The sequence below is a fragment of the Natator depressus genome, chromosome 10, assembly GCF_965152275.1.
Source record: "Natator depressus isolate rNatDep1 chromosome 10, rNatDep2.hap1, whole genome shotgun sequence".
Lineage (NCBI taxonomy): Eukaryota > Metazoa > Chordata > Testudines > Cheloniidae > Natator > Natator depressus.
This window is the reverse complement of record NC_134243.1, coordinates 1934763-1960533: the sequence shown is the minus strand read 5'-3', so window position 1 is coordinate 1960533 and position 25771 is coordinate 1934763. Positions and strand designations below refer to the sequence as shown.

The 25771-nt window shown below is 47.4% G+C and overlaps 1 protein-coding gene across 2 annotated transcripts in view; it reads left to right on the top strand.

Annotated features, from left to right (window-relative positions):
- The window catches only part of COG7 (component of oligomeric golgi complex 7), a 56361-nt gene that overhangs the window by 8687 nt on the left and 21903 nt on the right, over nt 1-25771 (top strand). The window contains exons 8-18 of one of the 2 annotated variants that reach the window (XR_012641191.1): nt 1697-1895; nt 6213-6340; nt 8167-8321; nt 9416-9532; nt 10288-10353; nt 11962-12148; nt 13434-13574; nt 14042-14125; nt 16106-16220; nt 20043-20186; nt 20948-21071. Coding sequence is in view for 1 of the 2 variants with exons in the window: in XM_074964936.1 (XP_074821037.1) it covers nt 1697-1895; nt 6213-6340; nt 8167-8321; nt 9416-9532; nt 10288-10353; nt 11962-12148; nt 13434-13574; nt 14042-14125; nt 16106-16220; nt 20043-20186; nt 20948-21114 (1503 nt within the window). In the remaining variant the exon portion in view is untranslated. Of the gene's footprint in view, nt 1-1696; nt 1896-6212; nt 6341-8166; nt 8322-9415; nt 9533-10287; nt 10354-11961; nt 12149-13433; nt 13575-14041; nt 14126-16105; nt 16221-20042; nt 20187-20947; nt 21964-25771 lie in introns of those variants that run through there. The other variant, XM_074964936.1, reaches the window with a different exon arrangement.

The window sequence follows — 25771 nt, the reverse complement described above, 5'->3', positions numbered from 1 at the left end:
CAGAATAATTGATCAGCTCATGGTCTCATTTTGTGCCTCTTCACTAACGTCTTGGAGCTTGCTTTAGGGATCTAGCTCATCCACTGCCACAGAAAAGTTAAATGTTTGACTCAAGACCAGTGGCCGTATCGCTGCATCGCTGCTGTTCAAACTGCTCTCTCTCTTTCATCTGTATCATACATGAAATCTAATTTGTCAGTGTTGCATTTTGTTCTGTTGTAAAACATTTGAAATACCTGAATTTCATTACCGCCTGACCTAGAGGAGGCCCTGGAGGGATTGCTTGACTGATTTGTGTGTGAATTCTTGGGGAACTTCTGCTGGAACCCCTCAGGACTGTGCAGTACCAAGAAAAGCATTTGAATTTGTAAATGCAGAGCTTTCCATATTTATACCTGATCCCAAAAGGAGTTAACCTCTCTTCATTTAGCTTAACAAATTGTGCTGGACATTGTTGAGCCTGTCAGAGTTTTCACCCGTGAAGGGTAAGGGAGATTGTTATCTCATGGGTATGAAGCTTGTAACAAGGGCTGAGTCCTTTTCTGCAAGGATACCCAGCCTTACCTGAAATAATGGCTTTGGTTTTTTTTCCTGCATAACAATTAGTTGTGAATCACAGTTCAGATGCTCGCTTATTCACTAACATGTGCTCTAGGACCTGGTTATTCTGAAGGGCCTTGCCATGTGGACCAAAGCTCATGTCATCCAGGGCTTTTCTCCCTAGTCCTCCTGCACTGCTTGTGTTAGGAAAACCATTTTTTTCCCCCTGTTCTACTTGCTGTTCATGGTCTTACTGCTGCGAGTTGGATACTGGGGGTGTATGTTCTGGTACTGCAGTGGTGGGGGCCTAGAGAATAGCTGACTAGTCAGTCAAAAGTGGTGATGATAAAAGCTACTGCAAACCAAGATGAGGGTGATGGATATGAATGTGAAGCTGGTGTTATGCTGATCTAAGGATAGCATTTGCCGGCTGGTTACATTCTCGCTGGGGCTAGAATGTAGTACTTCCCAGCTCTCTCCTCAGTCCATCCTGACCCCATTACCTAGCTGCTTATTCGTGGGATTCTTTATCCCTTTCCTCATGTCTTTCAAAGGTACCTGTTTAAATTCTGTTTGAAAAACAGCAGGCTCTCTACCTTGTTGTTACTCTACTCCGTTGCCCACTATTTGCCTGTCCTCCTCCGGATCCAGCCTCTGCTCAACCTCTTAAATTCTCCGCTGCCTTAGATAAAGTGCGCTCCTCGGCTGGGCTCTTTAAGTGACAATGATTAACTCTGCTTTCATATCCTGAGTCAGCCTTTCCTGCATGCTCAGTCAGCAAGGTTCCAGAAATCTTACCTGGCCCTGCTTTTAGTCTGGTAACATTTGTGAGTTTCCAAATGCTGTGCTCCTGTTCGTGTTAGTTGGGATTGCACATGCCCAGAGAGGATCCAGTGATCTGGCAGTTCCCTGAGTACAGTGTTCTCGATGTGCATACAATTGCCTCTTATTGAACATAATTTAAATGTCATCTTTGGGGCAGTTTAGTCTCTTCTGCTTTATGCATTGCTTCTGGGGGCTTCTATATGGCTTCTGTTGACTAGGTCATTGTGCTGATTCCCTTGCTAAAGTGGTGGAGTGGGGGGCTCAGTTTACACAGAAGCAGTGGGCTGCTCCTGCTCACATGCTCCTGCTAACAGCTTCCTTGTTCGTGCAGGTTTTTAAGAACCCCCATGAAATTGTGACTGTGCTGCTGATCCAAACGCTCGGTGCCTTGGTGCCTTCAATCCCAGTCTGCCTCAGCACTGCAATGGAGAGGGCCAGCCAGGAAACCAGACTGAATAAGTTGCTGGAGCTGCATGACACCACAGCCCACTTTGCAAGAGGCTTGGAAGTAGCAATGCTGTCTAACTTAAGTAGGGACTGTTTCAAATATTCCCAGACTTTATAGTGTATTTTGGTGTAACTCTGTACAGCCTTTGGGTTCTGTGGTTTGCGTTTTGTTTTTCATGGAAGCTGCTACAACAATGTAAGGGATCTGGATTTCATCCGCAGTGTTTGCTGTTTACATAATGTTTGTACTAAAATGTATGTTTAACTTATCCCAAATATATTGTCACAGTCCTGGCTGTGTTTACTGAAGCAGAGCTATGTTGATGCTACCTTGTGAAGAGAATACTTAGCACTTTCCTTTTACAACATTTGGGTGGGTGAATTGCAACATCCCTGTAAGGTGGATCAGTTTTATTCCTGTCTCATAAATGGGGAAATGGAGTCAGAGGATACTTGACTTGTCTGAGATCACATGGCAATAAAAGCTCAGGAGTTCTTGATTTAGACCGCGCCTCTCTTAACAAGTTCTCCTGATCGTTTGCTTTCTCAAACATTGCAAGGGAAAGTTTGCCAAAATGGTTTTCACTGGAATGTAAAAAAATTGTGGAAACCGTTCTGTTGGTCTTAGGTTTTATGAAAACCATGTTTTAACCAAATTAAATTGCTGGGTCAAATTTTATTATTTAAGTGTGCTTTTGTTTAGTGCCTAAAGTGTGCTGTTCAGAACAAAGTAAAGACCTCTCCCTGCCCTAAAGCATTTGCAGTTCAATTTTAGACAGAAATCCATGAGCAGTTGATGCGAACCATTGGAGGTAAGGGAGGGAGGAAGGTGAGTTAACAGTAATGAGACCATCTGATTATATAGGCTCAGCACAGTTTTAATTTATGAACCTTTATAGGTTTATCTTAATTTGTCACCGTGTCCCTTCAAAGAGAGCGTTCAGGAAAATCACATGTTAAGGTTGATGGGTTATCTTTAACGCTGCATTTCCTGCCTGTGTTTGCTTTGCATCATACCTCTCAGTTATTTAAACCCAGTTTTAGTAGATTACATTTAATGACTGTGCCATTCTAGGAAGCATGGCTATTGTCCTGTGCTTGTGTTCTGCTTTTCATTGGAAGTTCTCGTGCACTCTTAGCAAACACTTGCCACATACTGGTCTGGCTTAATTGGGGTAGGTAATAAATACCATAGACCCTGTATAGAAGGAACTTGGAGAGAAGAGGCCAAAGTTTGTAAGATGAGAGAATAGGAAACCAGTTACTGAACAGTTGGGAATAAAAGTTGCATTCTTTATTTGCATATTAAATCATAGAATCATAGAATATCAGGGTTGGAAGGGACCTCAGGAGGTCATCTAGTCCAACCCCCTGCTCCAAGCAGGACCAATCCCCAATTAAATCATCCCAGCCAGGGCTTTGTCAAGCCTGACCTTAAAAACTTCTAAGGAAGGAGATTCTACCACCTCCCTAGGTAACGCATTCCAGTGTTTCACCACCCTCCTAGTGAAAAAGTTTTTCCTAATATCCAACCTAAACCTCCCCCACTGCAACTTGAGACCATTACTCCTTGTCCTGTCATCTTCTACCACTGAGAATAGTCTAGAACCATCCTCTTTGGAACCACCTCTCAGGTAGTTGAAAGCAGCTATCAAATCCCCCCTCATTCTTCTCTTCTGCAGACTAAACAATCCCAGTTCCCTCAGCCTCTCCTCATAAGTCATGTGTTCCAGACCCCTAATCATTTTTGTTGCCCTTCGCTGGACTCTCTCCAATTTATCCACATCCTTCTTGTAGTGTGGGGCCCAAAACTGGACACAGTACTCCAGATGAGGCCTCACCAATGTCGAATAGAGGGGGACGATCACGTCCCTCGATCTGCTCGCTATGCCCCTACTTATACATCCCAAAATGCCATTGGCCTTCTTGGCAACAAGGGCACACTGCTGACTCATATCCAGCTTCTCGTCCACTGTCACCCCTAGGTCCTTTTCCGCAGAACTGCTGCCTAGCCATTCGGTCCCTAGTCTGTAGCTGTGCATTGGGTTCTTCCGTCCTAAGTGCAGGACCCTGCATTTATCCTTATTGAACCTCATCAGGTTTCTTTTGGCCCAATCCTCCAATTTGTCCAGGTCCCTCTGTATCCTATCTCTGCCCTCCAACGTATCTACCACTCCTCCCAGTTTAGTATCATCCGTAAATTTGCTAAGAGTGCAATCCACTCCATCCTCCAGATCATTTATGAAGATATTGAACAAAACCGGCCCCAGGGCCGACCCCTGGGGCACTCCACTTGACACCGGCTGCCAACTAGACATGGAGCCATTGATCACTACCCGTTGAGCCCGACAATCTAGCCAACTTTCTACCCACCTTATAGTCCATTCATCCAGCCCATACTTCTTTAACTTGCTGACAAGAATACTGTGGGAGACAGTGTCAAAAGCTTTGCTAAAGTCAAGAAACAATACATCCACTGCTTTCCCTTCATCCACAGAATCAGTAATCTCATCATAGAAGGCGATTAGATTAGTCAGGCATGACCTTCCCTTGGTGAATCCATGCTGACTGTTCCTGATCACTTTACTCTCGTCTAAGTGCTTCAGGATTGATTCCTTGAGGACCTGCTCCATGATTTTTCCGGGGACTGAGGTGAGGCTGACTGGCCTGTAGTTCCCAGGATCCTCCTTCTTCCCTTTTTTAAAGATGGGCACTACATTAGCCTTTTTCCAGTCATCTGGGACTTCCCCCGTTCGCCATGAGTTTTCAAAGATAATGGCCAATGGCTCTGCAATCACATCCGCCAATTCCTTTAGCACTCTCGGATGCAACTCGTCCGGCCCCATGGACTTGTGCACGTCCAGCTTTTCTAAATAGTCCCTAACCACCTCTTTCTCCACAGGGCTGGCCATCTACTCCCCATGTTGCGATGCCCAGCGCAGCAGTCTGGGAGCTGTCCTTGTTAGTGAAGACAGAGGCAAAAAAAGCATTGAGCACATTAGCTTTTTTCACATCCTCTGTCACTGCCTCCCTCATTCAGTAAGGGGCCCACACTTTCCTTGGCTTTCTTCTTGTTGCCAACATACCTGAAGAAACCCTTCTTGTTACTCTTGACATCTCTTGCTAGCTGCAGCTCCAGGTGCGATTTGGCCCTCCTGATTTCATTCCTACATGCCCGAGCAATATTTTTATACTCTTCCCTGGTCATATGTCCAACCTTCCACTTCTTGTAAGCTTCTTTTTTATGTTTAAGATCCGCTAGGATTTCACCATTAAGCCAAGCTGGCCGCCTGCCATATTTACTATTCTTTCGACTCATCGGGATGGTTTGTCCCTGTAACCTCAACAGGGATTCCTTGAAATACAGCCAGCTCTCCTGGACTCCTTTCCCCTTCATGTTAGTCCCCCAGGGGATCTTACCCATCTGCTCCCTGAGGGAGTCAAAGTCTGCTTTCCTGAAGTCCAGGGTCCGTATCCTGCTGTTTACCTTTCTTCCCTGTGTCAGGATCCTGAACTCGACCATCTCACATCTATTACCCTGCAACAAGGTGGCGTGCTCTGAAAGCAACATGCAAAAGCAGAAGCATCCCAGGAATGCGGGAGCTGGGTGACTAAGCAGATTGTCAGTGGGGCGTTAGGTCAACTGGTTCACTTTCAGGCCAGGTTGGGAGTGACTGTGGCTGTGTGGTAGTCTACATGAAATGAGTTGGCATCATTTATTTTAGGTATGGATGAAGACTGTGTAGTTTCCTTTTAGATTTCAGAGTAACAGCCGTGTTAGTCTGTATTCGCAAAAAGAAAAGGAGGACTTGTGGCACCTTAGAGACTAACCAATTTATTTGAGCATGAGCTTTCGTGAGCTACAGCTCACTTCATCGGATGCATACTGTGGAAATTGCAGAAGACATTATATACACAGACACCATGAAACAATACCTCCTCCCACCCAACTCTCCTGCTGGAAATAGCTTATCTTTATTCCTTTTAGAATCTTTGATGGGACATAAAATGAGACTATACTCTCTTTAGGCAGGCACAGTTCAGACAGATTCCTTACTTCGTCTTTGATTGTGCAGGCTGGGGATGGGTGATAGCTGGCTGGAAGACTTGTGGTCCCAGATTGTTCTCGAGCAGCCAGGAATATTCTTAATAATTTCCTGCTGTGCTTGTTGAAATAGAATACATGGGTATTAAGGAGCCAATAGTGATGATATTCCCATTTGTTTAAAAAGTCTGCAGCTCAGCTTTAAAGGTGCTAGGCAAAGTCCCAAGGTATATGCGCACATGGTAGTGGCTGTCAATAGGCACAACTCTTTTTGAAAGAGCCTAACATGCTGCTTTAAGGCCACCTTTTAGCAGTTCATTTACTTCTTTGTACACTCACTTCTGATTCCTTATAGATGAGCATAACCTGGTAAAAGTGATGGAACTGGTGGAAGTAGTGTATGGTCCATATAAGCCCTACCAGCTGCGGTATGGAGACCTGGAAGAAGAAAACCTCCTCATCCAGATCAGTGCAGTGCCCTTGGTAATGTAATGTATTCTGCTCCATCTGTTCAGTGGTAGTCAGCAGGTGATTGGAGGCTGATATTTATGAGTAGTTTAAAGCATCTTTGTCAGGGTGGTTGGACCCTAGATTTTGGCTAGCATTTTCCATTTGCAATTTCCTTTGATTTCTTTCTTTTTAATTAAATATTGCTTTTTTCACTTAAGTTGCTGCAATTAATTTTATAACTTTGCCTGCTCCTGGACAATCAGTAACTGGTGCTTCATGCATCTGATGTAGGGGAAACCTTTGGGATAAGCAGACAACCTCTTGGACGCTTAAGCAGACTATTAGAAGTAAGGAAGGAAACCTCTGAGTTTGCCTTGTGTCTTTTAACCTTTTGCAAATGTGTCCTTCAGTCAGAATGAGTGGAGGTGGAGTATTGTGCTAGGCACTGTACAGACTAGAAGACAGTCCCTGCCCCAAATTCTTGTGCTGCAAGTGGCTATACCAAACCACTGCAGGGAGGATGGCGTAACAATGACAAATGGTTACGTAGACTAGCTATGTGCGTTCCTGCCTCCTCTGTTGTTTTCTTACCATAGACTGAGTGGGTGGGGGAGGGAATTTCCTGTAGAAGAATCTCCTATAGCAGTGTTTCTCAACCTGGGGGTTGCAAGTGCTGGGCCGGCGTTAGGAGGTGGCAAGTAGGGCGGTTGCCTGGAGCCGTATGCCACAGAGGGCCCTGCAAAGCCAAGTTACGTGCTTCAGCCCAGGGTAGTGGGGCTCGGACTCCAGCTTAGTAGGGGGCTCACCGTTTTTTTTTTTTTTTTTTTAAAGTCCAAAGGGGGTCGCCAGCAAAAAAAAAAAAAAAAGGTCGAGGAACACTGTCCTATAGGAAGGTTAGGTCAGTGTGTCTTGTCTAGAGGCAGTGATGAGATAGGAGAGGGCAATCTGAATTTTATGTGCTATCACTGTGTAGGACAGAGGTGGGCAAACTACGGCACGTGGGCCACATCCGGCCCACGGGACCATCCTGCCCGGCCCCTGAGCTCCCGGCTGGGGAGGCTAGTCCCTGGCCCCTCTCCCGGCAGCGACACCACTGCGCCGCCAGTACTCTGGCCCGTCGCTCCTGCCGGGCAGGGTGGGCGGCGTGGGTGGCTCTGGCGGGGCTGCGAGCTCCGGCTGCTCTGAGCAGCATGGTAAGGGGGCAGGGGGTCCCGGAGGGCGAGCAGGGGGTGGTTGGATGGGGCGGAGGTTCTGGAGGGGGCTGTCAGGGGATGGGGAGCAGGGGGGTTGGATAGGGGATGGGGTCTCGGGGGACCTGTCAGGGGGCAGGGGGGTGGATAGGGGTCCGGGGGCACTCAGGGGACGGGGAGCAGGGGGGGTTGGATGCGGGTGGGGTCCCGGGGAGGTGGTTAGGGGCGGAGGGCCCAGGAGGGGGCGGTCAGGGGACAAGGAGCAGGGGGGGTTGGATGGGTTGGGGTTTCTGAGGGGGGCAGTCAGGGTGCGGGAAGTGGGAGGGGGTTGATGGGGGTGGGGGCCAGGCTGTTTGGGGAGGCACAGTCTTCCCTACCTGGCCCTCCATACAGTTTCGCAACCCTGATGTGGCCCTCGGGCCAAAAAGTTTTCCCACCCCCGGTGTAGGAGGATGAAAACAAAGGAGACTGTTAGCCCTCAGTGCACTCCACGAGACAATTAGATGTTGACGGGAAGGTATGCCTGTTGGGTTAAACATCCTCCTTCTCCATCTGAGTGTTACAGCAACTACAGTGTTAGTTACAGAAAGACCTGGTACAATGTGGTTACTGCAGGGACACTTGCTGAAGGAGGGTTGGGATCAACCAGTGTATTTTTTTGTTCTCCAGGAGCATTGGGAAGTAATTGACTGTGTCCAGGAACTGAACCACTCAGTGAACAAACTCTTCAGTCTGGCTGCTGGAGCCGTTGACAACTGCGTTAAACTCACCGATGGGCTGGGGGTGTGCGGGCTGCTCAAGGCACTGAAAGCTCTGTTCAAAAAGTAAAGCATTTTCTGTCTTTCTAATACACTTATCCCAGGCGAGTGAGCAAGTGTCCAAGAGGTGGCTCTGAATGCAATGTGGGGGGAGACCCTGAGGACATTGTGGTTTGTGATATTGTCACGTTTCTATAGACACAGCTAGTGTTTAGCATAATCCCTTCCCTTGTGATCTGCCACTCAGCTCATCAATAAAGATCCCTCAACTTGTGGCTTTTCATGAAAAGTGGAAGTTAAACATGATTGGAGGTAAAGCTCCTCATAGCCACAGTATGCCTGAATTTTCATTGATAAAGTGCCTAAAAGCACTTCTGGGAAAGAACCACTTCTGAGAGGGCCTAATAGAAGAGAGGCATGGTAGGCTGGTGAACATAACCCTCAGTGGGAAACATGTACGGTGCACAAGTGACCTCCCCCTTACAGTATTTGCTGCATAGCTTCCCTGTAGAATAACGAGGGGCACTAATTAGAGGCAATGTATTTTTTCCCCTATTAAATCTATCACATACTCCCATTTAAGACAGCATTCCAGTACTGATTTCCCCTACTTATCCTTTTTTCCCTGGGCCAAGGCAGCTGCTAACCCTGCATAAACGAAGTCTTCGCATCAGTGCACTATTGGCTCTGTGGGGAGAGGCCTATTCCATGAGTAGGTGAAAGCAGAGCACTGCTCTTTGGTGAGGGAACAAGAGGTGTGAGAGGAGCAGTAGCCTCTGACTTTGGCTCATCTGCTCTAGAAGAGAGCAGTAATGCTAGTGACAACAGAAGTGCTCTGCTGCTACCTGCTTGATAACGGTGGGTTCCAGTCACTCAGCTGCAAAGCAGTACTACTCCTTCAGGCTATTGTGACTGGTGCTCTAGGCACCACCCAAACCCCTCGTCCTCCAGGGTGGGTCTGGACCTGCCACTGCTGACCACCTCTAGCCTGCAAATGTCAGGGCTTGGGCTGGAGCAAGGAATACTTCCTTTGTGCTCCTCTTCTTGTTCAGGTGCTTCTGGCTCTTTGCCTGAGATGACGCGAACTGCTCATAGCAAGTGCCATTGCTGTAGTCTGAGGTCTTATTCCGTTGCTGTCTTTGCTCTGTCTCTTTACACAGGTATGTGTCTGACTTCACTACTACTTTGCAGTCCATAAGAAAGAAGTGCAAACTGGATGATATCCCCTCGGATTCCCTCTTCCAGGAAGACTGGACTGCATTCCAAAACTCTATCCGGTAACTTGATAGCATGAGCCGGGCTTCCAGTGCAGCAAACACTGGAAACAGGGCTCTTGAGAAATGGCACATGGTATTTGGTCCTGAGGTCAAGCTGGTTTTTACGTGAAAACGGAAGGGGGAAAAGATCTTTATTTTCTTCAGCCTGGGTATTTTAGCTCCTTTTTTCTCTATTGCTTGAGACTCCCTTCTGGAAGTATGAAGAATCCCTACTCCCATTTGCCATTTTTAGAACTTAGGCACAGCCTCCCCTAACTGGCCTTCCATACAATTTTGGAAACCCGATGTGGCCCTCAGGCCAAAAAGTTTGCCCTCCCCTGACATAGGGCTATGTCTACATGGCATCTAAATTAGTGGAAGTGTTAGTGGAGATTGAGCGTTAGGTGGCTGTTGGCATTTTAAGCAGTATGTTGACTGATTCTGCTCAGAGCAGGATACATCACTTAAAATAGCTGCAGCCACTGGAGCTGAGCTGGTGTTAGCCATGGTGGGAAGTATTTCAGAGATGAGTGTAGTGCAGACCTGGCTACAGTGTGACATCAACAGGAGAGAGTGAGGATATGAGCATCATGTTAACTGCCAAGCTGAAAAAGTGATTCCTACCATGGAGAGAGCTCCCTCTAATCATCCAGTGATGAACTTTATTCCCAAAGACTTGCATACTAAGGCTAGATGGCGTGAGGGAGAGTCTGGGAACCTGTGTGCTGCCTCCCCCGGGTTCACAGCGTGGTGTGTTTTGTTCTGTTCCCTCCCAGGATAATAGCTACCTGTGGTGAACTCCTTCGGCAGTGCGGGGACTTTGAGCAGCAGCTAGCAAACAGGTAGGAAATGCTGGGGTTAGCGTGCAATCCGTATACGTATCTATCCAGTTAAAAGGAACCAAACCCCAAGGTGCTCCGTCTGTATGGAGGCTGCAGAAGGAACACAAGAGCCAATGAACTTTGCTAACGGCAGTGGAAAAGTAGTGACTTTGTGTACACCGCCAGTCCACCTAGGTCTCCCCGGTCAAGACCCAAGTGTGTAACAATGGCCTCTAAAATTGGGGGGGGGGGGGGGGAATAAGGGAGGCAATAGCTTCAAACATTATGGGGTTACAAAATGAAGCTGGGCTCTCTAATGAGGGATGGTTAGAGATAGAAGAGCATGCACTGGCAGAGTGAAACAGTTTAGATGCTTTGCTGTGTGGAATTGAGGTACTCGCATCTGTTCCTGGGAAGGCAGGAAATGCAGCCAGTAAAGTTTCCACTTGCTGCTGCTGTTGGGAAGCTCTGATGAGCAACTTATTGACAAAGCCCACGTGCAGCGTCTCTCTTATCAGGAGCCATCTTAGTGACTTCCAGGAGATTCAGGAGCTAGGTAAATAACCAGGCCAGACAAAAGGAGCATGCCCTGTGGTGCTGAGGCTTCTGCTTATCCCTTGAGGATTCTATAAATCACCAGCTAATGGGAACTTCATTTGCAGTGTACAAAGAGTGGCTTTTGGGGGTGACTGGGAGAGCAGGTAAGGGGACATTTTACAGAGGATGCCCCAACTCTTAACCCCTTTAACCTAGGACTGGTTTTGTGGTTGGGTTGTCTCCCATCCTGATTTTGGGGGTGAGATTCTGGCATGCTGCAAGCTTATTAGAGTCCCTACAGATATCTGAAGCTGCAGTGTATCCTCACATTGCCACGTGGGAACAAGTTTCTGCTGCCGATAGATCTGTGGAATGGCTACCTTATGTCTTAGCCCTGGTCTACACTGGGGGGGGATTGATCTAAGTTACGCAACTTCAGCTACATGAATAACGTTGCTGAAGTGGACGTACTTAGATCGACTTACCGTGATGTCTCCACCGCGGTGAGTCCACTCTGCCTGCGCCACTTGCCGCGCTGGAGTACAGGAGTCGACGGGACAGCACTCGGGGGTCGATTTATCGTGTCTAGACTAGATGCGATAAATCGATCCCCGCCAATCTGGCGGGTAGTGAAGACATACCCTTAGAGACGTTCCTTTGGCCCTGGAGGGCTCCCTCTGGGACTTATGTGCCAAGATTGGCTGCTGGGGTGAGGTGGAGGTCACCACAGAGCAACACATGGCACCATTTCTGCCAAATGTGGTAGGGAGGGTGTGAAACATGACAGGGCAGAGTGGACTAACCTCAGGGCCCGGTAGAGGCTGCTTAACTTGTTTGTCAAAGTTTAAAAAAACATGTGGAGGGCAGGGGCACATTAGCTCTGTTCTTTGCTTTATTTCTCAAGCTGGAGCCTTGTGTGTCAGTAAAGCTGGTGATGCTGAGATGGGGCCTCCCAGAAGGACCATGGGGGAAACTCCATGCAGGGCTGGGGCAGGGGCCGTGGGAGAAACTCAGGAATTCTCTTGGAGCAACCCAGTGCCAACTTCAGTGGAGTTTGCTTGTAACTTGGTTAGTCGTGTTGGTTGGTTTCAGGGTTTTATCCACTGCTGGGAAGTACCTGTTGGACTCCTACAGCCCTTGTAGTCTGTCTGGCTTTCAGGATGCCAGCTCTGCAGAGAAGAAGAGCTTAGTCAAGAACCCCTGGCAGGAATACAATTCCCTCCTGAAGGAGACTCCGTCTGAGTATGCCAGCCTCATGGAAACACTCCATACCCTAAAGGTAGGACTGCTGTGCTGCTCGGGACACATCTGGCAGTTGGGGCCACTCCCTGGTTACATGCCTCCATAACAGCAGCCTGTTGATTGGGAGGGGCGTTCCAAAGTCTCTGGACACCCCAGTCCCAAAAGAATGAAATGTCCAGAGCTGTGAGGCTCTGGGCTCACTCCCTCTCTCTGAAGTACAGAGCTCTGGGTGTGTGCAGTTCAGATGAGATATCCCCAGGCAAGAGGCAATGGATAGTTTGTATTTGAGGGCCACCTTGAGCTCCAAGTCTGGTCATTGTCTTTCCAAGACTTTCTCAGCAAGTTACACTCTGCTGGTGTACCCATCCTGAACTGTGTGTAATTCTGCATGTGCATTCATGTGTGCATCTGTGAACAGGGTAAAGCAACTCCAGTTATCTTCAGTACTGATCTAATTTATGTTTGTTTGTCTTCCTTAGATCGTTTGTAATAATAAAGCTAAGTTATTTGTTCTGTCTTCCTTATTTTCCCAGGGTGTCCTGAATTTTTTGGTACTTAAATTACATGTAACTCATGCATCAATACCCTCAATATTACGCATTTGACTTGTGTAGAAATAACATAGTCATATTTCTGTATTCAGCCTTCTCTGTACCAACTTTTTGTGCAAAGCTATTCCTTGATTCCACACAGCAGGCCAGTTGCTTGTGCCCTCTGTCCATGGTCATCTAAAGGTCATGTTTGTATTCCTCCTCCTCATTTCTGTAACTTCATAATAGCTTTAGTGAGCAAATAGATTATATTATCTAAGGTTTCTTTTAGTGATTGCTTGGCAGAGTGCAACAAAATCTCTATGCTGTTGCCATCCCCTCCTGCAAATGGCCAAAGGAGTTATACGGAACCAGGGAAAATCTTTCGGTTGGATTGTGACTGTTAAGCTTTGGTTTGTACTGGATGGGGTGTGGAGAGGGCGTGCTGCTGTGTGGGGAGTGCATACTGCAGTGGCAGTTCTTCCACTTCCACCCTTTCAGCAGCTACAGGTGTGCTCCCCTCTGTGCCTGACCAGGTCTGCTGGCTGGTGTGGAGGGGATGTGGTGGTGGAGGGTGCCACCCTTTCCTGCCCCCTTTCAGGGACCTTGCTCCCTAGGGGCCTTGAGTAGGAAGGAGAGGTAGTGCTCTCCATTGGTAATGTGTCTGGCCCTTGCGGGACGAGGATCCTTTGTGCTGAGCCCATTCAAAACCTTTGCTTTCTGATATTTTAACCTAGGCTTCCTATGATCAGCTTAGTGGCATGTGTATGTAACTGTTCCTTTCTGTGTTAGGAGAAAGGGACGAGTAACCACAACCTGTTGTCCGCATCTCGATCTGCCCTTACCCACCTCAACCAGCTAGCTCACCAGCTGGCGTTTGACTCTGTTTTTCTTCGCATCAAACAGCAGCTCTTACTGATTTCCAGGATGGAGGTAAGTTCCCTGGATGATTCCACTGATCCAGTATAGTTAGTGGGAAAACCTAGCATGGATCTCTCCCCACGCTTTGTGGGAGCTTGGGACTAGTAAACCCTCATTGCCTCTCTATTGGATGCCCTCACACCTACCGGGGTTTCTGTTTTCTCGGGTGTAAACTCCCTTCTTGGAACTGTGCTCTTGCTTCAAAGGAGAGCCCCACAGGCCCCCACCACTGCATCGTCCGCTGGGATTTGTGGCTCCAGCGTTCCGACATTTCTGTGAAAATAATTAATTTCAACCTATGTACAAGGTTTTAGAGGAGTGTTTTAGAGGAGGGGTTTTTCCACAGTCCTTGGTTTCTTTAGGAGTCCACTGGCAATCCCGATCCTTGTTACCATATGACCCCACTCCCTTTCTTGGGGGCTGCTACTCATGCTGGCTGAAGAGAGCGTTGACTGGTTCTCTGCTTTACTCCTTCCTAGGGCTGGAGCTCAGGTGGCATTGGGGAGACACTAACAGATGACCTGCCAAACTTCAGTCTGACTCCTCTTGAGTACATCAGCAACGTAAGAGCACATGGGGATAGTTTCTAGAAATGGCCGAATCTCGGGGGACTCTGTAATCTGGCTGTCAGAGTATTTTTGTTCATTGTATGAGGGCAGGAGTTGCTGTTTTGTTGGTCCAGGTTCCTACCCCTAGGATTTCTGAACACCACTCTATGAGGATTTTAGGCAATTGTTGGAGAGGGATCTCTTGTAAAGGGTGCCAGGAAAGCACCAAGGTTTCTGGAGAGCCCAGGAAAGGTGGTGGAAAATGACTTCTCTATTGAGTTGTGTTAACACTTGTACTGGGGTGGGTCACTCTGCCGCAGTCCTTGGCACCCCCTGCTTCCTAGTTGTAACTATGGAAAAGTGGCGTGTTTCAGTATCTCTTCAGTCACTCAGCTCTTGGAGAGGCTAGCTCAGCAGAGTAATCACACTGAGCACATAGGGCTGGAGTCCCTGCCGTTTGCTGGGATGACTTAGTGTCATTATTGACTTGAAAAGAGCTTGATGTCTTTTCCTCTCAATACATGGGAGCCTCTCCAGTCTCCCTTTCTGCTGCAGCGATAATCTTCTGGTGCTGGGATGCCAAGAGTGAATGGGGGCCATGAGTCTCACTGGTTGGCCTTGCTGGCTGTATCTGTTTAATCCTTACTCACCAGCAGAGGCTTGAGGACTGCTCCTGAACTTCTTCCAACTGCTGCTTCTCATTATTGTCTCTCTCTCTAAATGGGCCGGGGGCAGTAATTCTGAAGCCTGTGCCAGTGAGCAAAGATCAGTCCGATACTCAAGAGAATTGTACTGACCTACTGGCTGCTGGTTGCTCACTCCACCCCCAGTGTAATTTGACAAGCAGGAGGATGTCTGCTCTTCACTGTGATGTGCCCCGGGCAGCACTGCTCTCATTCTGCATGTCTCACTCTCAGACATCCACAAGGAAGAGACCCTGAGGGGTATGCCCCAGCTGAGCAGTTGAAGGGAGGACCTGAGGCCGTAGGATGCGGTCAGTTCATTTCTGGTGTTGGCATTCTGAAACTTGCCTCTTCCCATTGCATGCAGATACCAACAGTTGGTCGCCTGCTGAGCTGTGGGGTAATTTCCCCACTTATTTCTAACTTCAGCCACCTGGGAGGGTTCTGTTACAACACAAGGTTCGTGGGCAGTGTCGCAGGAAGAAAAGAGAGGGGACACCCCGCCACCAAATTCGTGTAACCAAGGTGCTGATGCAGACTGCCTGAGAGAGGCCCTGGTGGGATTGGTGAGAGTGATGGATACATTTGGCAGCAGTTGAGTGCAATTTTAAACCAAGCACATCATGGCATCAGTTAGGGTCTCATTCTGTAAGGATTCAAAGGGAATTTGAGCTTTTCTGGGCCCAGGAGGGGCTTCTGGGACTTGTTCAGATGTAGAAAGTCTGCTTTCTTTCCCAAGGCACTCTTTAACCTGTGATTGAGATGGGAGCGTGATTTATGGAGTGAGACCAAGTGAGACACTCCTTGGGTGGCCCCAAAACCAAGCTGCTGCTTGGCCAAAAAGCTACAAGTGCCGTTTAAACTCAAATCCACAAAACTGGACTTTCTATGTAGACGAGAGAGCGCAATGTGAGCTCAGTAAAAGAGATGTTAATGAGACTCGGTCTGCCCTCCAGAGCACCAGTGGGTGAAGGCAGAGTGCTCTGAGCTGTGCCCCTGCCCAGAGTACAATGCAGTTATAGCTGGGACTCTGTGTGTCAGTCTTTCTTGCCAGGTTGCTCCTGTAACTGGGCCTTGACCTCTTGGAAAATAAACTTTTGTTTGTACAAAGGGAATTAATGGTCAGCGAGAGATGGACGTCACTTCCTGGCGTAGTGTGGGTTGGTGAGCTGCTGTCACGCTCGGTGTTCAGACCTTGTAGGTGGGGAGTCCTCTCTCATTGGCGTCTCATTCAGTGAAGTGCCCACTTAATGCACAAACCTTAATAATTCAGTGTCACGCTTACGGTTCTTTTATTTTTTTTTAATCCTAGATTGGACAATATATTATGTCCCTCCCACTTCATCTCGAGCCATTTGTTACTCAGGAAGATTCTGCTCTGGAACTAGCTTTACATGCTGGTAAACTGCCGTATCCACCAGAGCAAGGTAGGACAAGACCGATTCACTGAGGTGTCTGGAGGAAAGCGTGTATTTTTAGCGTTGCAGAGATATGAGTTGCGGGGATGAGGCTATGTGAGGTTGATTTCCCTGCTGATGTGGTACCTTACTGTATAACCATATAGTGCCTTCCGATTGTCCCTCCCTAATACTCACAATGAGACCCTAGTTAATGAGGAAAACTTCAGCACCTTCACTGAAACTAGAAGCTTTAGGTCAAGCTGTGTTGATGTCTGTATTGAGGGAAGTTGCCCTGAAGAGGGGATGAGCCCCCATAGGGGCTATGTGTGAGAGTGAAGAGATGAGTTGGTTAACGTGCCAACGCCAGTGCATTATTTGGTTCTCTAGGATCTGTCTCACCGTCAATGTGAGCTCCTGGGAAATGCTGTGTGGTTCCCTTTGGGTGTCGAGTTGAATCACAATTGTAGCTGCACTTGATGCGTTCACTTATTTCTAGATCTGAATCTTTGTTATTTGTGACAATGCCCTGGAAACCCCTCTGAGCTGTGCTGTCAGTGTTGAAATGTCCATCATGAGCACCGCTCTTTGACTGGCACCAAACCACTGATGTTTGAGAGAAACACTGTCCACAGAGAAGCTGTTTGGATAATTTGTCTAGCTAATAAAAGATCACATGATCTGAGCACTATAACAAGCCATACCTAGGTAGCACAAAGCGACACAAAAGTGGAGAGAGAGTGCTGGGGGAAGCAGGAAATCTGTGTTCCATTCCTAGCTCAGCCACTAACTCATTGTACACCCTGGGCAAATCGCTTCACGTCTGTCTGTTTCAGTCACTGCATCTGTAAAATGGGGAAAACACTACTTCCTCCTGAGCTTTGTGAAGTGCTCTGAGCTGCCTGGGTGAACAGCACTACACGAGTGCCAAGAATGAGGATTAATTAAAGTATTAAATGAGGGAGGGTCACACTTAAACAAATTCACCACTTTGGTGGAGTCTCTTCTGAATAACATCAATGCATAGCCTGGCAGAGACCATCCCTGTTTCTTGCCCTCTGGCCCCATAACCCTGCTCTGGGGCTGACTGTTAAATAAGCTTGTGGCATCCTGTCAAATCCTAGGCTCCCCTTTTCCCTGCTGTCCTCCCTTCTGTTCCTGAGACTCCCTGTGCTCCCCTGGCTTTTGTGCATCCACACAGCCATAAGCTGTTGGTATGTGACTGGCTGAAGCAGACGGGCACTGCCCTGAGTGTGATGAAGGTGGGTGGTGTTTTCAAGGAAAACACTTCAGTCACTACAGTATCAGTAGTCCTCTTCAAACTCTTGTAGCTGGCAGGAGTGAGGCTCCTGTGAGCTCTACATTTTGGCCCGCCTTCGTGTTTCTCAAAGACCTCTCAAATGAGGCTTTTGGCTTCAATGCTCCCCACTGACCTGTCCCTCAATTCTGTTACCTCTGTGCTTGTATCCTGACATGGCATGGAAAGCTGGCCTGAATAGCTGCTCATCTGACATGGATGCCTGTGCAGATATGTGCATTCCCACCTGTGATACACGGGGTGGCGGGGAGGGAATATTGTGGGGGTGAGCTGGGTCCTGAGCAGTTTACTAGACATACTATAAAGAACAATAATTATACACAATGTTCATGTTTCCAACCTGCCATTTTATCCAGATTGGCGTAAATAAGGATTATCAAGGGCTCTTCCTTCTGCTGTTGCTGATCAGATCACCCAGACCTCCGTGAGAGCTGAAGGAAAGCACCTGTAACTTGAATTCCTCATTCCATCCCCTTAGTGTTAAAATGTAAAGTGGCTTGGTCTGCGGTGTTTAATCTCTTATGGACATTTGTTTTCACTGCCAGTTGAAGCAGTGTATGGCTTGATGCTTTGCGTTCTTCATAAGAACGGCCATACTGGATCAGACCCATAGTCTGTCTAGCCCAGTATCCTGTCTCCCAACAGTGGCCAATGCCAGGTGCCCCAGAGGGAGTGAACAGAACAGAGCAATCATCAAGTGATCCATCTCCCGTCGTCCACTCTTAGTTTCTGGCAGTCAGAGGTTTAGGGACCCCAGCACATGGGATTACATCCCTGCCCATCCTGGCTAATAGCCATGGGTGGACTTATGCTTCATGGATTTATCGAATTCTTTTTTGAACCCTGTTATAGTCTTGGCAATGAGTTCCACAGGGTGACTCTGCGTTGTGTGAAGAAGCACTTCCTTTTGTTTGTTTTAAACCTGCTGCCTGTTAATTTCACTGGGTGACCCCTGGTGCTTGTGTTGTCTGAAGGGGTAAATGACACATCCCTGTTCACTGTCTCCACCCCAGTCATGATTTTATAAAGTCTGTCAGATCCCCCTTAGTCGCCTCTTTTCCAAGATGAACAGCCCCAGTCTTTTTAATCTCTCCTCACATGGAAGCTGGTCCATCCCCCTGTTCATTTTGTTGCCGATCTCTGGACCCTTTCCATTTCTAACAGATCTTTTTTGAAATGGGGCAACCAGAGCTGCGTGCAGTATTCAGGGTGTTGGTGTACCATGGATTTATATAGTGGCGTTATCTCTCCCTTTCCTAATGGTTCCTAACGTTCTGTTTGCTTTCTTGACTGCCGCTGCACATTGAGTGGGAGTTTTCAGAAAACTATCCACTGTGACTCCAAGATCTTCCTTGAGTGGTAACAACCAATTTAGATCCCATCATTTTGTATGTATAGTTGGGATTATGTTTTCCAATGTGCATTACTTTACATTTATCAGTACTGAATTTCATCTGCCATTTTGTTACCCAGTCACCTAGTTTGTGAGAGCCCTTTGTAACTCTTCACAATCTGCTTTAGACTTAACTATCTTGAGTAATTTTGTATAATCTGCAAACTTTGCCACCTCACTGTTTACCCCTTTTTCCCCGATAATTTATGTACACGTTGAACAGCCCTGGTCCCATACAGATCTCTGGGGGACAGTTATTTATCTCTCTCCACTGTGAAAAGTGACCATTAATTCCTACCCTTTATTGCCTGTCTTTTTAACTAGTTACTGATCCATGAGATGACCTTCCCTTTATCCCATGACTGCTCACTTTGCTTAAGAGTCTTTGGTGATGGACCTTATTAAAGTCTTCCTGAAAGTCCAATTACACTATATCCACTGGATCGCCTTGTCCACGTGTTTGTTGACCCTCCTCAAAGAATTCTAGTAGATTGGTGAGGTGTGATGTCCCTTTACAAAAGTAATGTTGACTCTTCCCCAACTAATCATGTTCATCTCTGTGTCTGATAATTCTGTTCTTTACCTTTTTCCTCCTGTAGCTTGCTAAAAATACGATGTGTGGTTTAGCTTGTGATGTTCATGATTTTCTTTCGTTAAAGTATTTTCATATTTGAAAGGGTTTCATTAGCTTTCAAAACACCTCGTGCGTCGCCGTGAACAGAGGACGCCTTGCATGTATCCGTTCTGCAGGGACCTTTGTTGCTTACTGGAGGGCTTCTCCATGTCTGAATTAGAGAAGAAGTGCTAGCCGGAACCCAGCCCACTACTGTGCATGGTTGCCTCATATCTCTGTGGAAATGACTTAATGAGGATGAGTAACATGAAGAAAGAGTGTTGTGTATTTAGCTACCTTTTAATGTGAGATAGCAGCTGATAACAACTAAAAGAGCTAGCACCAGTCACCACCCCACTCTCCATAGACCAGTCTGAGAACCGCTTTCTGTCTAAGTTCCAGTACCTTAAAGTTTTTCAGATTAAGCTGACTTTTTCTTTTACCTAGCACAAAATTCACCCCCAGCTACAGACTGAGCAAGCGCTGGCGAGTAGGGGTTCTGATGGCTAATGAGAACTTTCTGTTCAGGTGACGAGTTACCTGAGCTGGACAATATGGCTGACTACTGGCTAGGTTCCGTTGCCAGAGCTACAATGCAAACCTACTGTGAAGTTATCCTGCAGATTCCAGAGCTCACCCTTCACTCAGCGAAGCAGCTAGCCACAGACATTGGTGAGCGCAGAACATACATTGTCTAGTGAGCTGCTTCTCCTTAGCAGACATTACTCTCCTAGACCCCAATCCTGTAGTGTGCCAGTAAGCTCCCAAGCAGTGCGGTTTGCTGTCATTTCCTAGTGGGCTCTTCGGGGGATAAGAGCTCCTAAAGGAGCTGCTTGATATCTTGCATATCAAGGCTTTTGATGACGTTGCAGCTAACAGCTGAGATGGCTGGTTAGTGGTTCAATTTCAGAGCCCATTGTTCCCCACTGTTGGTACTAAGGGCGTGTGCCAGACTGCAGCCCAAGTCACTCTCTGAGTGACATGTCAACTAGTAAAGCTGCAGAAATAAACCAAGTGGTCAGAGTTGGAACCCGACAGCTTTGTTTTTGGCAAGACTTGTCTCCTGGACACTTGGAGAAGCTGGGCCTTTCCAACAGGTGTTGAGGGGGTAGGGAGAGAAGAAGTGATTGAATCCTCTCCTGTTAGTCTGTGCAGTTATTGAAATGTACCCCATTCCTCTGACCAAAACCACGGATCATGTAAAGCAGTAACCGAAGATCCAAAATGTAAGATGGGAGCGTAACTAGATTCCAGCCGCTTTTCAGGTGCTGTGAGTTAGTCTGAACTAGTGCTGATGGACAGAGGACATCTGGTGTAGTACTTTGGGGGCAGAATTGCCATGGAGGCTTCTCTATTACATGGCTCTACTTTGGGGAGTGTTTGACATAGTAACCATTGCCTGTTTAAATACATTTTGTCCTTCAATCTTGTAGATTATCTGATAAATGTGATGGATGCCCTCGGTCTTCAGCCTTCAAAGACACTACAAAACATTGTAACGCTGTTGAAGACCAAACCAGAAGACTACAGGCAAACAGCCAAAAGCTTGCCCCGCAGGTTAGCAAGCAACATCGCCACCATGAGAAGTGTGGACTATTAACTCCAAGCCCTCGAGAAACACCAGCAGGGGAGCTCTTGGCTAAAGGCTAAATTTCCTAAATTGAATTTTTTCTCCAATAAACTTTCCAAGGATGATGGGAAAGTCATTGGGGAAAAGAGGAATTTATTTGTGACTCATTTAATACATTTCTTCATTTGAAAATGTTGAGAGAGCTCTCCAGGTGTTTTGAACTATGAAATGGAAAAGAAAAATATCTTAATGACCACATTTCCCTATGGCCATCTGGGTGACCTGGGTGAGTTAGAGCTGTCTTGTGACAAGTGTGACGCTAGCTGGAGAGTACATGCCGCATGACAATGAAATGACTGGCTTTTTTAGTGCAGTCTAACCAATGCTGACTGAAATTACAGGGTATGTGCAGCGTGGATCAACTGAAATGAGGACTCTACTACCTGCAGGCAATGCCCATTGCTCAAGTTGTTCATTATCCACAATCTCATGAAGGTAGCGTCTCAGCAATTTGCAGAAAAGGCAGGACCAAACTAAGCCCTGACAACAAAACCAGTTTAGCAGGTTGTCTCTCAGGAGACTTTCTTCCTTCTGAAGCTCTTGGGAAGCTTCTAAGGAATTGGATGTAGCAGTGTTGTAGTCTTCTTGGAAATGGATGGAAGTGGTGTGTGGGTTTTTGCGAAAAGGCTTCTCTAATCTAGGAACGCTTCCCAGGGTATAGGTTTGGGGAAAGTATAAACTGATCCCACTGTTCGGATTTTGGCTGTGTGGAATCATGGTTGATACAAATGCAGTTGGGGGAAATTCTGCAAGGCTCAGCTTCTGGGAACCTTTTTTGGGTGAATCAAGTCTTAGAAATTTTAAAATGTCTGATTTGGGGGGGGGGGGGGGCACTAGAAGAATTTCCCTGGAACATCTGCTCTAGTGTAGTGTCAGTCTGAACTGCTTTTCCAAGCTAGCTATAGAATTTGACACTTCATCTGCAACATTACTTTAACCAGTTCTTTTGGCAAGAGAGGAATCCTGATCTGGAATGCAAACCAACACAAATATTCAGGTGTGTCTTGATTCTAAGCACAGGCTGTACCTGAAAGGGATTACGACTCTCTTGGTTGCTGGCAGCAGTAGCCCTGAGGTTTTATTGCTCTCCTATCAGAATGGAATAGTCTATTTGACAGTGAACTGCCCTCCTCTGAATTGCAGAGTGAACTCTTTATCTGGTGTGTACTTAAGAAACGTGCAGTTACAGCCCATTTAACCAAATAAAAATAAAACCTTTCTACTGCAGAGTTGATTTTCTTCTCTTTTGCTCCAGCACTTTGTCCTTTCTCCCTCTTTTCCCAGCTAGAACAGAGGCATTTTCCTGATCTCAGCCCATCCTCTCTGGATTTGCTGACATGCTCTGCCAAAGAGGCACCCATTCATCATGGATCATCTTCACAGATATCTCCTTGTCTTGAGTTTTGGAGGTTCTGTGCCAAACTCCTTCATGCAGATGAGGACATTTGCTTAATCCCCATTGGACTATGTGTATGCAGCAGTGACCTGATCTTCAGCCATGTGTCTGTTGTTCCTCTGCACCACTCATTCCCCATGCAGTTTTCAGTAGCAGTAAAGAGCATGCAGCAGACCTATAAACCTCTCTCAAGATGGGGGAAATCAGAAGACACATAAAGGAGTCAAGTGGCTTTCAAGGATATTGGTCTCTAAACAATATTTCACACTGCTTCCTTTTTGCTGCTACGTGGCTCCTGTCACTGTAGTTCGGGGAGAGGGGGGGTACTGTGTCCTTCCAGAGGAGATGCCAGTTCTCAAGGTGAGTTGCACAGGGAAGGGTGCTCTAGGTCAGAAGTGCTCGGTTTCAGCAGCCCCCAGCTGCTGAGACTCTAATAATGTAATTTATACACCCGGCACTGACTTTCTTTGAGCACCTCAACAAAAACACCCCATTAGTTTATGTAATAAGGCAACACGTTCAGGGGTGTCAGAGAGCAGAAACAAAACCTCAGCATGCTCCCGCAACTGTGCAAGGGGAAACAAGTCTTGAAGCGCTTTGGTGTATAGGGGGGAGGAGGGAATTATAGTGTTGCAAAACCTTGATGACCCTATCTCATACTTTGAGGTTCTCCTCAGGCAGATTGGCCCTTCATTATTCACTTAAGGTCCATCTAATAGGTAAGGCCTCAAAGCATACTTGCTGCTGGGCCTGTATGTTGTAAATGGCCGAAGGCCTTGCTGATTGGCAACATCTGCAGATGGGTGAAGATGACTTGAGCAGCTCTCCCTGTACAGTAGGAATTGGGCATCAGGCATGTGTATGCGACTTGTTTTATGGTGCAGCTTCTCCTTTCAGCTGGAAGAAAGAAGCTGTTTGTGGAGCGCACTGGAGAATCTCCAGTCTCTGGGGAGCTTTGAACTCATTTGTTCTTCGTAGCCTGCCCAAGAGCAGGGATGTGCAAATTTTTGTTCTAAACTCTCTGAGGCCATTGAGCTGCTAGTAATGACCTCCTGGTCTGTTCATTCTCTTTTGGGGGATCACGTTGGTTTTCCTACCTGTAGCATGTGCACATGAGGGTTTGACCAAGGTCTTGTCTCCTGCAAGTGTAGAAGGTGTAAAGGAATGGGTCCTATTCCTTGCTAGGCAACCCTCCGCCCCCCTCCCTAGGTAACTCCTAAGCTTCCAACCCTGGCAGCTGTTCTCCACTTTGGACTTTCTCCTCATTTTCCTTCCCCTCTTCCAGCTTCTTGATGTTTGAGAGCAGCATTGTCCAGCTGGGGCACACCTCACCTTCCCTGCACACCCTGTCCCTCACCACTCAAGTGTTTCAATTCTTCCACCTGAGTGTCCCCATGACAACTCTCTCCTGGCTATTGTGCTCCATTCCCTCAGCCTGTCAAATATTGCCCTTATTGTCCCTATTTTGGGAAAAACCTTCCCTTGTTCTCCCCTTCATCTCTAGCTGCTGCTGTGTCTTGCTCCTCCTGTTAACCTCCAGACTCCTTGGGACAGTTGTCCATCCCCCTTGCCTCCATCTTCTCTATTCCTGTTCTATTGTTAACTCACTTCCATCTGGTTTCTGCCCTCTCTAGTCACAGCTGGATATCTAGGCAAGTCAGCATATTGTTCTATTCTCTTTAGCTCACAGACCGTCCTCGTCTCAGGCTTCGCTGCCTCCTGGGCTTCCCTGATGTTCCTTTCTTACTGCCCCTGAATGGTTGCGTTTTGTGACTCCTCTTCTTCCCCTCTCAGGGCTCTGTCCTCTGCCACCTTCTCTCTTCCCTCTGCACTCCTTGGCGACCTTACGTGTTTCCAGTGTTTCGGTCTCTATCTCTAAGCTGGTGACTCAAATCACCCTCTGATCTCTCCCCTCCTCTGCAGTCCCACATCTGCCTTTCTCCCCAGCACCATCCCCTGCAGGTCCTGCTGCTTTTATAAAATGTAAACATGTCTTTGTTTCCACACACTGTATGCTTTTTGTGGTAGGGTAGAGGCTTGTTCCTCCACCGCTCCTAGCTGCTGGCAGTTATGTGACTGTCTGTTGTCAGCTTATATCCTTCCATGGGGCCCAGACTCTTCTGCTCACTGAGCCAGCAGAGCACCCCATTAGCAAGGGGCAGTCACACCTACGTGTTCGGCGTTCTCATTGATCACTTTGGGAGAAATAACCAAGTAAGTAAACACCCTGACTCAAGTACCTAAGGTACATTTTTCATTTTATTAGTTTGTCAAACACCCGCTATAAACCAGCAATGCCTAGAATAGTAAATTTTCCACCTGCTGCTGAGAACATGCTGTTCCAATTGACTGTGTGAGGGGCTGAAGCTCTCACGATTTGAGCCTCTCCTATCCTTTCTCTGCTTTGTAACTCAAAATTGAGGAGTGTGGTGGCTCCTTTTTGCCTTTTGTTTCCAGGCTGTAGCTGCTGTCGCAGTTCACAGAGTGAATAACCCTTGCAGGCACCCAGCTAGGAATAAAGGTCTGAGAATATGGCAGATGTTTACTCCTGGGCAGGATCTTAGACATAATGGTGCATTTTCTTTTTATTTCTGTTGTAGTAGTGCCCAGAGGCCCCCTTCTGGGCCAGGCCTTATTGAGCTAGAGGATGCTATATTGGAGGGGACCGATTCATCAACGGTTTCGGTGAGGGCTGGATTGGGAACAGACTCTGTCTCCTCTCTTTGCAGCTGGCCTCCCAGGGTTAAGCACTCTGGCTTGCTGCCGTGTAAGGCATGGGCTTGGGACAATAGTGAGGCCCAATGAGATTTCTACACATGCTTCTAAATCCGCCCTGGCTCTGGGCTGGAACAGCTGTTGTGCTCTTATGAAATAGGAGCTGTTACAAGTGATTGAGGCGGCCTTGTCCAGGGGCTAGGACACCAGAGTTGGAATCAGGAGACCGGGATTTATTCTCAGCTCCCTGTTGTGTTGCTCGGTGCCTTAAGCAAATAGCTTCTCTGTGGCTAGACGAACTCCTCTGTGAAATGGGGAGAGCAATGCGTGCACGCAGCTGCGGAGGTCTGTGGCTGAGAAGCTCCTGAGTGTTACTGCCAGCGTGCTAGAATGCACTGACCCAAAACCAGAGGGTAGTTCCTTTACCCCGTCCTCATGCAGTGGCCACATGGGCTGCACGGTGAAGGGCTCTGGATAGAGGTGGACAAACTACAGCCTGCGGGACCCTCCCGCCCG